The sequence below is a fragment of the Garra rufa genome, chromosome 14, assembly GCF_049309525.1.
Source record: "Garra rufa chromosome 14, GarRuf1.0, whole genome shotgun sequence".
In the NCBI taxonomy this organism is placed as follows: Eukaryota; Metazoa; Chordata; class Actinopteri; order Cypriniformes; family Cyprinidae; genus Garra; species Garra rufa.
Window position 1 is genome coordinate 5,717,248 of NC_133374.1, and position 15,524 is coordinate 5,732,771.

At 31.6% G+C, this 15,524-nt stretch overlaps 1 protein-coding gene across 1 annotated transcript; it reads right to left on the minus strand.

Annotated features, from left to right (window-relative positions):
* Window positions 1-3,317: 3,317 nt before the first annotated feature.
* On the minus strand, window positions 3,318-14,998 carry chordc1a (cysteine and histidine-rich domain (CHORD) containing 1a). The gene is made up of 11 exons (XM_073817899.1): window positions 14,825-14,998; window positions 13,134-13,183; window positions 12,305-12,361; window positions 11,815-11,975; window positions 10,658-10,761; window positions 7,630-7,688; window positions 7,280-7,350; window positions 7,082-7,184; window positions 6,878-6,997; window positions 5,231-5,293; window positions 3,318-3,678 (listed from the first exon to the last, which is right to left on the minus strand). The coding sequence occupies exons 1-11, from the start codon at window positions 14,886-14,888 to the stop codon at window positions 3,511-3,513; spliced, it is 1,020 nt and encodes a 339-aa protein (XP_073674000.1). The 5' UTR covers window positions 14,889-14,998; the 3' UTR covers window positions 3,318-3,510.
* Window positions 14,999-15,524: the final 526 nt, after the last annotated feature.

A 15,524-nucleotide genomic window follows, 5' to 3' on the forward strand; every position in this document is an offset into this window, starting at 1 on the left:
GCAATTCTGACTATATAACTCACAATTGCGACTTTTACAGTTCTGACTTCATTTCTCAGAGTTGCGAGTTTATATCTCACAATTCTGACTTAACTCGCAACTCAACTTTTTTTCGCAATTGCATATTTTATTTCATGCAATTCTGACTTAATTTCTTAGAGTTTATTTTATTTCCCAATTCTGACTTTATATTTCACGATGCCTCTCAATTCTGACTTTATAACTCACAGTTGCAACTTTATATTTCACGATTCTGAGAAAAAATAAAGAATTGTGAGTTTGTATCACGAATTTCTGAAAAAAAAAAAAGTCAGAATTGTGAGATAAGTAGTCACAATAACCTTTTTTTATTTTTGTTCAGTGGCAGGAATGGGCTTTCATACATTTTGCATGTATTGTCAAAATGGAAATCATGAACATTAAATAAACTGGTTGTACAAATCATTTTCATTCATTGTGAGGTTGTAATCATTTAAAATGCTTATTTTGAGCAAAGATGAAGTAAAAATGACCTGAAGTTAGATAAAATAATCGGACAGAAAGGCAAAAAAAAAAAAACAATTCTCGCAATTAAAATTTTTATTTCAAGCAATTCTGACTTCACTTCTCAGTAATTTTTTTTTATTTCTGTGAGTTTATATCTCGCAATTCTGACTTTATAACTCGCAATTGCAAGATTAAATCTCACATGTCTGAGAAAAAAAGTCAGAATTGCAAGAATCTGACTTAATTTCTCACAATTGTGAGTTTATATTCCTCAATTCTGCCATTTTAACTCGTAATTGTAAGTTTATTTCTCACAATTCTGAGAAAAAAGTTAGAATTGCAAAAAATGAGATATAAACTTGCAATTCTGACTTTTTCTCGCAATTCTGACTTTATTTCTCAGTTTGTTTATTTCTGCGAGTTTATATTTTGCCATTCTTACTTTATAACTTGCAATTGTGACTTTTTATCGCACAGTTCTGACTCTTTCTTGCAATCGCAAATTTAATTTCACGTAATTCTGACTTTATTTATCAGTTTATTTATTTATTTTTTCACAATTGCGAGTTTCTATCACAATTTTCTGAGAAAAAAGTCAGAATTGTGAGATAAATAGTCGCAATAACCTTTTTTTATTTGTTATTCAGTAGCGGAAATGGACTTCCATACATTTTTGCATGTAATGTCATAATAGGAAAAAAAAAATCAATGAACCATGAACATTAAATAAACTGGTTATACAAATCATTTTCATTCAGTATGAAGTTGTAATCATTTAAAATGCATGTTTTTTTGTTTTTTTTAGAAAAGATGCAGTAAAAAAATTACCTGAAGTTAGACTGAATAATCGGACAGAAAGACAAATTTAAAAGATACAGTACATAAATTTAATGTTTACAGTAACATGAGACAGTGTCATAAAAGATCAATTCATCATAGGCAAATAAAGATATTGGACTCTATTTTTCAGCGATTTACTGCTCTTTTTTTGTCGGATCTGAGTCGAACCTGAGTAAGTCTACACAGCATGTGTTCATGCATGGTTTATTTTCTCTTCTCTACATTCAGGGCAACACAGAGTGAGGAGTGACATTGTAGGTGAAAGTGCATGATAAGAAATTGAAATTACAAGAATTCAAAACGCTGTGAATCTTCAGACACCATGGAATGGAAGAAAGCAACAAAAAGAACTACATCTGTTTGTCTAAATGCTGACAGCACCCGTTACTAAAGGAATTAACTAAATTATAGACAGCAAAACCCATAATAATGATGGTGCTCGAAGTAAAACACACAAAAATGATATTTAACTTAAATGTTTACAGTAGGAAAGCAAGAATTGCTAGACCAAACTGATTTTATTGTCATATTGAAAGTTAATACAGTTAAACCGTTTCAAGAAACAGACATTAGTAGGAACTTTAGTTGAATCTAGCGGCAAAAATAATGCATTTCTTCAAATTTACAGTAAGCAAAAATATGCAGAAAACTACTTTTTTGAAATCTGATGAGTGAAACCAAATTGGCATCAGCTTCAACAGATGAAGATAATTAGTTAGGTATCTTTGCATTTGTTTGATATTTACTATATTTTGACCATTGATAACTTCATAATAATTTAGGATATTGGATCCCAGCTTCATTTACATCCATTTAAATAGTCTACTGTTGTCCTCATCTGACATGAATCCTTCTCATAAGATTTTTAAAGGAACACTCCACTTTTTTTGGAAATAGGCTCATTCTCCAACTCCCCCCCCGAGTTAATAAGTTGAGTTTTACCGTTTTGAAATCCATTCAGCCGTTCTCCTGTTCTGGCGATATCACTTTTAGCATAGCTTAGCATAGATCATTGAATCCTATTAGACCAATAGCATCAAGTTCAAAAATGACCAACGAGTTTCCATATTTGTCCTATTTAAAACTTGACTCTTCTGTAGTTATATCGTGTACTAAGACCAGCTAAAAATGTAAAGCTGCGATTTACTGGGCCGATAACATTACACTGCAAAAAATGCTTTGCTAGCTTAGTTTTTTTTGTCTTGTTTCCAGCCAAAAATATAAAAAAACTCTTAAATCAAGAAGGATTTTCTAGATGAGTACAACACTTTTTCTTTGTTTTCAGAAAAAACAAGTCAAAATTAAGAGTTTTTGCTTAGAACAAGCAAAATAATCTGCCAGTGGAGTAAGCAAAATAATCTTGTTTTGTCTGTTTGAAATGAGATTTTTTGCTTACCCCATTGGCAGATTAATTTGCTTGTTCTAACCAAAAACTCACTTAATTTTGACTTGTTTTTTCTGAAAACAAGAGTTTTTCACTCGTCTAGAAAATCCTTCTTGATTTAAGAATTTTTAGATATTTTGGCTGGAAACAAGACTAGAAAAGCATTTTTTGCAGTGTAGGAACTACAATCCCATTTGGGCGTAATAGTCAAGTTTTCTGTCGTAATATGGCCGAAGCAGGAGCAGTACATGTGAAAATGCTAAACTAGCTGGGAACTCATTTCTGATAATACTGCGCCTGCTTCGGCCATATTACGGCAGCAAACTTCCTTGACTATTACGCCGGAATGGAAGTGTAGTTCCTAATCTTATCAGCCTAGAATATCGCAGCTTTACATTTCCACCGGTCTTAGTACACGATATAACTACAGAAGAGTCAAGTTTTAAATAGGACAAATATTGAAACTCGGTCATTTTTGAACGTGATGCTATTGGTCTAATAGGATTCAATGATCTATGCTAAGCTATGCTAAAAGTGATATCGCCAGAACAGGAGAACGGCTGAATTGGTTTCAAAACGGTAAAACTCAACTTATTAACTCGGGGGAGTTGGAGAATGAGGCTATTTCCAAAAAACTGGAGTGTTCCTTTAAGAACTCCAATTAAATAAATAATCTCATTTTGTTTCCTAGTTAAACAGTGGGTGGTAAACTAAAGTGACTGCATGGTGACACAGACCTGCAGGTTTTGTTGATGTCCAGATCACTGCTGTCTGTCTGAGTCTGAGTGCTGTTTGGTTTGTTATGCAATCATTTTCTCTCCGTCTTGATTCTCTGTCTTCTCATTGGTCGGTTGAGGCTTTGGAGGCGGCAGGTCCAGCCGGGCCCAGGACATAGGCTCTGCCTTCTTCATGACTACCTCCACTTTGGCGGCCATCATGTTAAGGACACTCTTACTGATGTCAATTACCTATCAATGGACATGATCAGAAATCAGTCAAATTAGCAAAGTGCATTTCAGAATCATTACCTTTGAGTTTCATCTCAATGTTTTGCTGTGTCTCAGTTTGAGAGACAAAACCGGTGATGCTTTTGTGCTTTTCTCATATTTATGCTGTAGCGCCATCTAAAGGCTGCAATTCACAAAATAAAATTGCAGACCTGAATGCATACATCTTATTTGTGGCCCTGGACCACAAAACCAGTCTTAAGCAGCACAGGTGTATTTGTAGGAACAGCCAAAAATACATTGCATGGGTCAAACTTATCGATTTTTCTTTTATGCCAAAAATCATTAGGATATGAAGTAAAGACCAGGTTCCATGAAGATATCTTGTACATTTCCTACCATGAATATATCAAAAATTAATTTTTGATTTGTAATATGCATTGCGAAGAACTTCATTTGGACAACTTTAAAGTTGATTTTCTCAATATTTTGTTGTATCTCAGTTAAATATTATCCTTTCCTAACAAACCATACATTAAAGGATACATTATTTAAAAAATAATAATAAATTGACCATTACGACTGGTTTTGTGTTCCAGGGCTCACATTTCTTTCTCATTCTTTATGACTATTTTGCACATTTTAAATACTACAATCATATAATAAAACTAAAATAAGCATTAAACATGAGTATACTTGGGAATACATGTTAAACAAATGTAATAAGAGTCAATTATATTTACGTTTCCTTCACTATCCAGTTCAACTCATCTAATAAAAAATACTTTAAAATGTTAGAATTGCTAAAAATTCTTATATAGGAACAATTTATTAGCATATAAATTAACAATTAGTATATTTAATGATATAATGGTATTTAATTGATATTTTGAATCTTTTTGAAAGCTTTTATTTTTATATTTTCGTTTTTCATTTTAATTTTCATAGTCATTTTCGTTATTCTTACTTCAGTTTTAGCCATTTTTATACCTTTTTATAACTTTATCTTTTTAAAATTTTAATTTTAAAAATATTTTTTCATCTATATTTTATTGTAGCTTTATTCAATTAAAAAGTTTTAACACTTGCATTTTACAAAAAATTATTTGAAGTACTTAAGCGGAAAATTTTAGACTAAAATGTTTTTAAGAGCATAAATTCTGTGAGACAAATTCTGACTTTTCACTACAAGTGTAAAAAATTTCATTGACAAAAAAGCCAAATAATCCAAGGAACAAAAAATGGTGTGGTAGTTAACTAAAAGTAAAATGAAAACTATAAAACCTTTTTTTTTGTACATTAAAATAAAATACATAAAAACTTGCATTTGCTGTAGTTTAGGTAGTTCCCAAAGCAACATTACAGATTTTGTTTAACTTGATGTACAAACCAACTAAAAATAAAATTAACAAATAATACCATAAATAATCATTTATAAAAGCTATACAGACATATTTAAAAATGTAAAAAATGGTCAAAATAAAACTTCTTCAAAACATTAATAAAAATATAATACTGTGTCAATGATATAATGTCGTTTAACAGCAGACAAATGATGGTTAATGATACTCACGCCCCACAGATCCATCTTCAGCTCAAACTCTTTATCTCCCTCAAAGATCAGATGGATTTTCAACTGCCGAAAAATTATATTCATTCATAAATCAACTCGATTACAGAAAATAAACAACAATAAACAATATCACGACAATGACAATACTACATTAAAACATATGTCTGCTACATTTAAGCTAAATGTGACCCTGGACCACAAAACCAGTCTTAAATAGCAAAGGTATATTTGTATCAATAGCTAAAATTACACTGTATGGGTCAAAAGGATCAGCTTTTCTTTTATGCCAAAAATCATTAGGATATTAAGTAAAGATCATGTTCCACGAAGATATTTCGTAAATTTCCTACTGTAAATATCAAAGCTTATTTTTTGAGTAATTTGCATTGCTAAAAACTTCATTTAGACACGTTTAAAGGTGATTTTCTTAATATTTAGATTTTTTTGCACCCCCAGATTCCAGATTTTCAAATAGTTGTATCTCGGCCAAATATTGTCCTATCCTAACAAACCATACATCAATGGAAAGTGTATTTATTCAGATTAATAATGTATTGATCTCTTTTTTTTTTTAAAGGACCCTTATGACTGGATTTGTTGTCCAAGAGTCACATTTCTTTCTCATTCTTTATAACCATTTTGGACAAAACTATAGTCATATAACCCAAAATATAAAATAAAGAGGAGTACACTTAGAAATATATGTTAAACAAATGTAATAAAAGTTAATTATATTTAGTTTTCCTTTGATATACATTTTAACTCATCCATTCAATAATACTTTAAATCTAAATGTTAGATTTGCTAATAGATTTGTATACAGAACTATTTATATTTGTCTACCAATGTTGTTTAAGTATCCTTTATATGCTATCAGGGTATTTATTAATATATTAAATCTTTTTTTTTTTGAAAAAGTTTTGTTGTTCTGTTTTCATTTTAATTTTTGTATTTTTGTTATGTGATTGTCATTTTTTTTTATTAGTTTTCGTTATTATTTCAGTTTTAGTCATTTTTATACTAAAGTCATTTTAGTTGTTTTTTTTACTATTTTTATACTTTTTAAAGAAATCTGTTTAAAATGTAAAAATTTTTTTTTTTAAAATGTATGATTTTTTAAAAATTTATATTTTATTGTAGCTTCATCCAATTAACAAAGACAAGTTTTAATACTTACATTTTACAAAAAACACGTGTTTCTTCAAAGTAATTTCAAGCACTTAAGCAATTTTGACAATTATGACTGGTTAAAAACCAGTCATTCGGGTAAATCTGAATAAATAAGCTTTCCATTGATATATTGTTAGTTAAAATGGGACAATGTTTGTCTGAGATACAACTATTTGAAAATCTGGAATCAGAGGGTGCAAAAAAAAAATTGCCTTTAATGTGGTCTAAATGAAGTTTATAGCAATGCATATTACTAACCAAAAATTAAGTTTTGATATATTTACGGTAGGAAATTTACAAGATACCTTCATGGAACATGATCTTTACTTAATATCCTAATGATTTTTGGCAGTAAATAAAAATCGATAATTTTGACCCATACAATGTATTTTTGGCTATTGCTACAAATATACCCGTGCTACTTAAGACTGGTTTTGTGGTCCAGGGTCACATACATGTACTCTATCAAACACTCACCGAGGTGCTGTTGGCTTCCACAGAACAGAGCTCAGGGTTCGAGTTCTTTGCATAGATAGACATGGTCACATGACTTCCTGTCTGGTGCCAATCAAACCTACATGGAGCCACTTTCTTACCCTGAAGGGAAACAAACATCATGCATTTGAGAGCTGTTCTACATCACATCATCCTGACCTGTGTTTATGTGATTGCACAGCTCACCGTGTCTTTCCTCCACTGGTGTGATCCTTTATTACAGCCCTCCTGAGACAGGAAGGAGTTGAAATCTGATGTCTTCCTCTTACAGCAGCTCCAGTACTTCATACTGAAATGCAAATATAGATGCAGGTACATTAAACACTATCAAAAAAGATAAAACGATGCCTGTTAACTGTCGCTCATACTGTAATTGCTTCTCACCCTTCGTGGAAGATGGGCACCCCAGGATGATATAAACACACCTCCTCGTCTGTCTTTGGTCCATTGTATGTCTGATAATCAGGATGGCATAATATTAGTATGCTTATTTCATTATAGTTTACAATATGGTTGCATTTCTTAACATTAGTTTAATATGTTAACTAATAATGAAACATATTTTTAAAATCTAAAGTTGTACCCGTTAATATTATTATGTAAAAAAGGAGCTATAACAAATGTATTGCTCATTGTTAATGCATTAACTAAATCTAACTAATGAGACCTTACTGTAAAGTGTTACCAAAAACTGTTATTTCAGTGCATAATGAATTCAAAAATGTTTTTCTAACCTTCGTGCAGCCTCCGTTTTTACATGTTGTCCCAATTTTGACTTCACCTCCTTCCTCATCTGGAAATCAAAAATGCATGCATTTCGGGTTTTGCATGTGAAGCCATGTGGCCAAATACAATGAGAATTTACTTACATTTAGTTTATATTCACTACCAGTCAGATTTTCAATGTTTTTTTTGTTTTTTTTTAATAAGTCTGTACTGTTCACCAATTCTGCATATATTTGATCCAAAGTACAGAAAAAAAAAATATTTACAATTTAAAATAACTGTTTTCTATTGGAATATATTTTAAAATGTAATTTATTCCTATGATTAAAGCTGAGTTATTAGCAACTGTACTCCAGTCACATGATCCTTCACAAATTATTTTAATATGATGATTTGTGGCTCAAAAACATTTTTTTTATTAAGTTGAAAACAGCAGGTTTCTTTGATGAATAGAAAGTTCAGAAGAACAGCATTTATCCGAAATAGAAATCTTTTGTAACATTATCCATGTCTTTATCATCACCTTTGATCAATTTAAAGCATCCTTGCTAAATAAAAGTATTCATTTCTATAATTTCTTCCCCATAAATAGTGTATAATGTTACAAAAGCTATTTCAGATAAATGCTGACCTTTGGATCTTTCTATTCATCAAAGAATCTTGAAAAAAAAAAAAAAAAAAAAAAAATCACACGACTGTTTTAAATTTTGATAATAATAATAATTATTATTATTGAACCGCAAATCAGCATATTAGAATGATTTCTGAAGGATCATGTGACACTGAAGACTGGAGTAATGATGCTAAATGTGTTGCTGTGATCACAAGTATAAATTAAATTAAAAAATATGCAAATAGAAAACAGTTATCTTAGATAACAGAAATATTTCACAGTATCGCTGTTTTTGCTCTATTTTGGATTAAATAAATGCAGACTTGGTGAGCAGAAGAGAATTCTTTAAAAAAAAATGTAAATGTTACTGTTCAAAAAACTTGTTTTTTTAATCATTTTAAATATGCTTTATATAGTATAAATTGTTCATTTATTTATATTTTATTTTTGACGGACATCAGTATTAAAAAATCAATATTCATGGCAAACTCAAGAGTACCAAGATCAAAACATTTAATAAAAAAGATAAATAAAAAGAACAATTCCATACACATTTCAATTTGATATTTTAGTAAAAAAAATCTAATATTTAAGGATTTTTTTTAATTTCATAGTTTGCTAGTATCATTTAAAGCAGGTTACTTTAATAAAATGTGTTTTACTGTCAAAGAAGACTTGAAAAATTTGACATCTTTTATCATTTATATTTTCAGAATAAAACTACTTGCAACTGGATTCATATGTGTTATGAATATATTTATTCCATTCACAACTTATTGGAAATACATAAATTGTAACCCTGGACCACAAAACCAGTCATAAGGGTCAATTTTTTAGAATTGAGATTTATACATCATCTTAAAGCTGAATAAATAAGCTTTCCATTGATGTATGGTTTAAAAATTAAAAAAATGCAACCTGAGGGTTCAAAAAAAAAATCAAATATTGAGAAAATTGCCTTTAAAGTTGTCCAAATGAAGTTACAAAATTTCTACATGGAACATAATCTTTATTTAATATTAGGGGTGGGCATAGATTAATTTTTTTAATCTAGATTAATCTAGATTAAATCTTGGAATTAATCTAGATTAAATCTTGGAATTAATCTAGATTAAATCTTGGAATTAATCTAGATTAATCTAGATTAAAATGGCTAATTTGAATTCTGCTGAAGGCATTCAGAATATGTGTGCTACCCAAATAATGACTAAAAGTAAGTCTTGAATGGATCATAAAGCTCATAAAGCTGTTCTATGATAATTTGTTGATGAAAATAAATTATGTTCAATTAGATGTACTTGTGTTTACTAACTAACTAACAATGAAATAATTTTTTCTCCCTATTAGATTGTGTTTTTTTTTTTAACGTCGACACCTACCCAACCCATTACATGTTACACCGTACTTTTATTTTGACAGGTTGCCGTGAAGTTTCTGTGTATACAGTATGATATGATGCTAGTTTTCTCAAATGAAACGGTAAAAGTGACACTCACAGCAGTTTTGGAGATTGAGTTTATCTGTTCATGTGAGATGAAAATGCCAAAAATTACCGGGAGCGTCACGTGTGTTTTAGTATGCGTTTAGTAAAAGCTTGTCTCCGCCATGCACATACAGCTAGGCAAACGGATTCAAATTAAAACGGTCTTTTTGCATTTCAGTTTTCACATACACTAGTCCAGTGGTTCTCAATCCTGGTCCTGGAGGACCCCTGCTCTGCACATTTTGCATGTCTCTCTTATTTAACACACCTGATTGAGATCTTCAGCTTGTTAGTTCAGTTCATGGATCTCTCTCCTCATGAGCTGATGATCTCAATCAGGGAGACATGCAAAATGTGCAGAGCAGGGGTCCTCCAGGACCAGGATTGAGAACCACTGCACTAGTCCATATCCCGATTTGAATTAAGTGACAGACCAACATTTGATTTCTGAATCCAAAAAACGACGAATTCACGTGGCATTTTGCTATAGTAGATTCGGTTTTTATGAATGGAGGACGACGCGATCCCGTCTGTGTTTTGGCGGAGGAGACTTAAACGCGCGACCATATTCTATAGTCTTCTTCGGTATACATCCGCGTTAAACTATCAAGGTGAAAGTCATCATAGCTTGCGTAGTTTAGACCCAGCTCCCAACCCAAATTTGAGAATAGATTAACGGCGGTATTTTTTTTATCGCACGATAAGAGTTTCACGTTAACGCAGCACGTTAACACCGATAACGGCCCACCACTATTTAATATCTTAATGATTTTGGCATAAAAGAAAATTTTATCATTTTGACCCATACCATGTATTTTTGGCTATTGCTACAAATATACCCATCCTACTTATGACTGGTTTTGTGGTCTGGGGGTCACAATTCAGTATGGGTTTAAATAAAATGAAATAAATCTAGAAGCTTATTATGGTGTAACATTACCTTTTTCTTCAGGCTGATCAGCACCTGCGAGTCTGAGCTTCTCGAGCGCTTGGCTGAGAGATGGAGCTACTTTCCTCTGCAGCTCCACCAGCGGCTCATCAGAGCTGAAACACAGTCAAGTCTCATTTATTTATAAAGCAGAATAAAATAACAGTGTTAAAGGATAACTATTGCCAAAATGCAACCTGGGCTGTTTTTTGTACTGTAAACGAGACAAACTTATATCTAAAAGCATAATTACAACAAACGAGCCGTTTTTGAGATTGACCGTGATTTAGTTTTGTGGTCAATGGCCGGTGAATGGGAGTACTAGGGGCATAACTTTGAGCGCATCAAAATCGATATTTTTACAACACTAAGAAGGCTCGACACACCATAAAACTTTGCTCGAAGTATCGCCTGGGTCTCTACATGAACTCCAGCATTGAGAACATTGTTTGTGTACACAGAGTTTAGTTTACTAAAAAGAAAGGTTTTGAACAACTCACTTTCGCTGTTTGAGTTTCCGCTCGCAGCCGTCTTGCCAGTCAAGAAGTGTCGATCTCCGAATACGAATGAATGGACTCCATAGGACGAAATATTAGGCTTATATGAGGCTCTTTTTACAACTAGAAGGTTAATATTGTTTTTCACTTGCGACAAAACAATGAATTAGCCGTGCATTTATATGGAAATATGCTTTAGAAGCTATCCATCCTCGCATTCGGAGATGGACACTTCTTGACTGGCAAGACGGCCGCGAGCGGAAACTCAAACAGTGAAAGTGAGTTGTTCAAAAACGTTCTTTTTAGTAAACTCTGTGTACACAAACAATGTTCTCATTGCTGGAGTTCATGTGTAGAGACCCAGGCGATACTTCGAGCAAAGTTTCATGGTGTGTCGAGCCTTCTTAGTGTTGAAAAAATATCGATTTTGATGCACTCAAATTTATGCCCCTAGTATTCCCATTCACCGGCCACTGACCACAAAACGAATCCCAGTCAATCTCAAAAACGGCTCGTTTGTTGTAATTATGCTTTTAGATATAAGTTTGTCTCGTTTACAGTAAACAGCCAAGGTTGCATTTTGGCAATAGTTATTCTTTAATTTAATTCAGTCGATGTTGCACAATTCATTAAATATGAAACTGATGATATTTGACGAAGACGGGGAGTTACCTGGGTCTCTGTATGGACTCCAGCGGTTTGGGCGCCTGAATGATGTACTCATTAAACTTGGGTTTGAGATCCTCCAGCTCTTTCTTCTCTCCTGAGACCTTTACGTCTGGTTTCACAGGCTCCACCGGCTTCTCATTGTTATGAGGACCTTTAGTGCAGCCCTGAGAAAAAGCACATGCCGGTATTTCAATGATGAGATGCGGCACATCCAGATGAGACATGCATGGAAGCATATTTTATTGCTTTATTTTAATGATAGAATCGGTTCTGATATCTGATTAGAATTTGACTTGGCTTTTTTTTTTTCAAAAAGAACTGTTTGAGAATAAAGGAACACAAATGCAAAATGCGGAATAACTTAAGAATGATTTATTTTCTTTTGTGTTGTATTCAGACATGTGTATAATATTGAGTATACAATTTCGACTAAACATGAAACAAGTGAAATCTGAGAGCAACATGTTTTCTATAGAGGATCTGAGCCACTTACTGCAATACTAAGAAAATCCGAGAAGTCTGTCGTCCGCCTCTTACAACACGACCAACCCTGAAGAAATCAAGAGATACATAAAGTAAGACGAATTCCTTCGAATATCTTTAAATGAAAACCAGAACAATACAAATATTTCCTCAATACTGCACTTGCAATTGTGCAAAGGAAGTGTGTGAGAATACATATTTTTATTACTGCTATACTGCAATATGCAGGTAATAATTATTTGCATAAGGGTCAAAGACGTTAAGATGTCCACATCAAAAGAAATTTACAAAAGTGATTTATGACCCTAAAATGCACATTAAATGTAAGTAAAGTGTCTACTTCTAAGTTTTACGTTTTTGGAGACCAAAATGTCAAAATTTGCTTTAAATAATGTTACATTGTCGTTCAGTGTAACACAATATTTGTGTAAAAATTCAAATAACATACTTCTTCTGACTTGTACATATTAAAATATATAAAAGAATAAGGAGCATATTTAATTTATTGTGTTTTAAATATTTAAAAAAACAGAGAATTACAACTAATTAATATTTGGGGTGAAAGTAATCCATCTTTTAATATGTCATAATTAGATTTTTGTTGTAAATATGCCTGAGAAGATTGTTACACCAAATGACATTTTAGTGGGTGTCTTCTGTTAATTAGGGAAAAATGTATGATATTTATTTTTCGCACAGAAAAGCAAAAACAAAAATGCAATTAAATTAAACAGAAAACTTTAAAATATTTTCTGAAAAACAGCAACAAATTAAAGCAATGTTACACTTTGTCTTTGACCCATAAATATTTTTCACATCCGCGATATTTAAACACTCACCTTTAGAGCGTCGTGAAACACAGGGACTCCAGGATGGTATGTACATGCATCTGCAAAACATGACTTTACACTTAAAACTAATGTAATGTAAACCTAGCATGTGATTTCATCCAATGATATTATTATTATCACTATGTTAATGTAATATTACTTGGTTTATATATACACTGCCATTCAAAAGTTGTATATAATATAAGGGGTCAGTAAGATTTTTAGTGTTTTTAATAGAAGGGTCTTATGCTCATCAAGGCTGCATATGATTGAAAATATAGGGAAAAAAATTATTGTGAAATATTGTTGCAATTTAAAAAACGGTGTAATATTTTAATATGATGCACGGCTGAATCTGAAAATGTCAAAAAGAACAGCATTTATTTAAAATAGAAATCTTTTTTAACAATATACACTATTGTTCAAAGGTTTGGGGGTAGTGCTTTTTTTACAGAAATTAATAATTTTATTCAGCAAGGATGTGTTAAGTTAATCAAAATGGCTAGTAAAGTCTTATATTGTTAGAAAAGGTATTTAAAATAAGTGTTGTACTTTTAAACTATTAATTCATCAAACATTTCAGAAATTCCTTTAAAAAAATTAAAAACTAAAATCTAAAAATCGTAGATCCCAAACTTTTGAACACCAAAGTATCTGGGTATTTGTATTATTTCATTTATATTTATTATTTTTTTCTTCAGTGCACTTTTCCTGAATTAGTCACTGAATCATGAAGCAAAATCTAAAAATATATTATTTTATCTATTTATTTATGTTTGTTTATTTTTAAATATTTAACTATTTTATTTTTATTAGTTATTATACAAATTTTTACATCCAGTGTTTTGAGGATTTTCTGTAAAATCTAAAAATATTTTTATTTTATTTTATCTATTTATTTATATTTGTTTATTTTTTATAATTTTTATTGTTATTTTATACACATTTTTTACATCCAGTGTTTAAAGTTTTTCTGTAAAATTACTGTATTTTTCAGCACAAGTACACTGTACTTTAAGCATTTCAATATCAAATACACATCACACAAAAATCTCTACAATTAAACAAACTTGGGTAACACTTTATAATATAAATAGCAGTGTCAGTGCAGTGGCATGCTATGAAAAATACCATATTAACCAATTTAAACAAAATCTTGTTTTGAATTTTCTGCCTAATAGATCATTCATTGATACAAACTGACATTTTAGGGATTTTTTTTGTAAAGCAAATTCTAATGCTTAAGTTACGTGCAATTCCCATAAACTATCATCTATTATACATTATATAATGTCTGTTAACGACTTCCAAATGAAAGTATCTAGCAGTGTTTTATAACATTAGAGCCACTGATAAGCACAGCACATAATTCACTGCATTTAAAAAGCGGTCTATGCAATTCTGCTCAATTCAGAATAACATACATGTACGAAGCATAGACTGTAAGGTACGAACCCATAAACATTGAACAAAGCAAGACAATATTTATATTTACGCATTAACAGCACCGCATATGAATAACAGTTATATTTCTGGCTCCATTGTGTACCTCAAAGCACAGACAGGAAACCAGAGCCATGTAAGCTCAATGAAACGTAACAATATGAAGGTTAATATTAAATAGCGTGGAAAACAATTAATGAACATCACTTTAGATTATGAATTAACTTCAGAAATCGAGGCGCACAACAAACACTCACCTTCAGGATTGCTTTCTGGATCAAACCGCTGCCCGCAGCCTTTATTATAACACAACACGGACATGACAGACGCTTAAGGACACAAATCAAGTATTTAAAACCCGTAATAACAGTCTATTTTAATATATATTGCACTCCGTTCGGCTTTAATGTATGGCGTGTGCGTGTAGTCTTTCCTCCGCCGGAAACTCACGGAAGACGTTCGGGAAAATTCGCGAACTTCTCGACCGCAGAAACAGAAATGAGTGAGTAGAACGGCACTGAGAATTAAGATGGTGTTTAAAATGGTTGTATTTATTATTTTAACGACTCACTGTGTATTTTTAAATGTTATGGCTATTAAAGTTCTGCGTCATCATTCAATATAAAATCAATTAATTGTTGTTTTAAAACTGTTCAAATAGATGCGGTCACGTGATAACTGTTACTTTTCTCATCGTATGTCAGGGTGGACCAATCACAATCGCTTATGATTAATAAATTGAGCTGGATAACTTTCTAATGAATTACTGTAGCGGAATTCCATCAATAAAACAGATAGTAATACATAAATTCAAATGTTTAAGATTTCTAACATCTCCAAAAAGAGAAGATGTCATAGGATATGAATAGAGGTAGATGGAAGAATAGCATTCTGAGCCGCAAAGCGCCTCCTAGAGAAAGAACCGTGTAAAGCTGAAAGAGAAATAGTTGTTAGCTC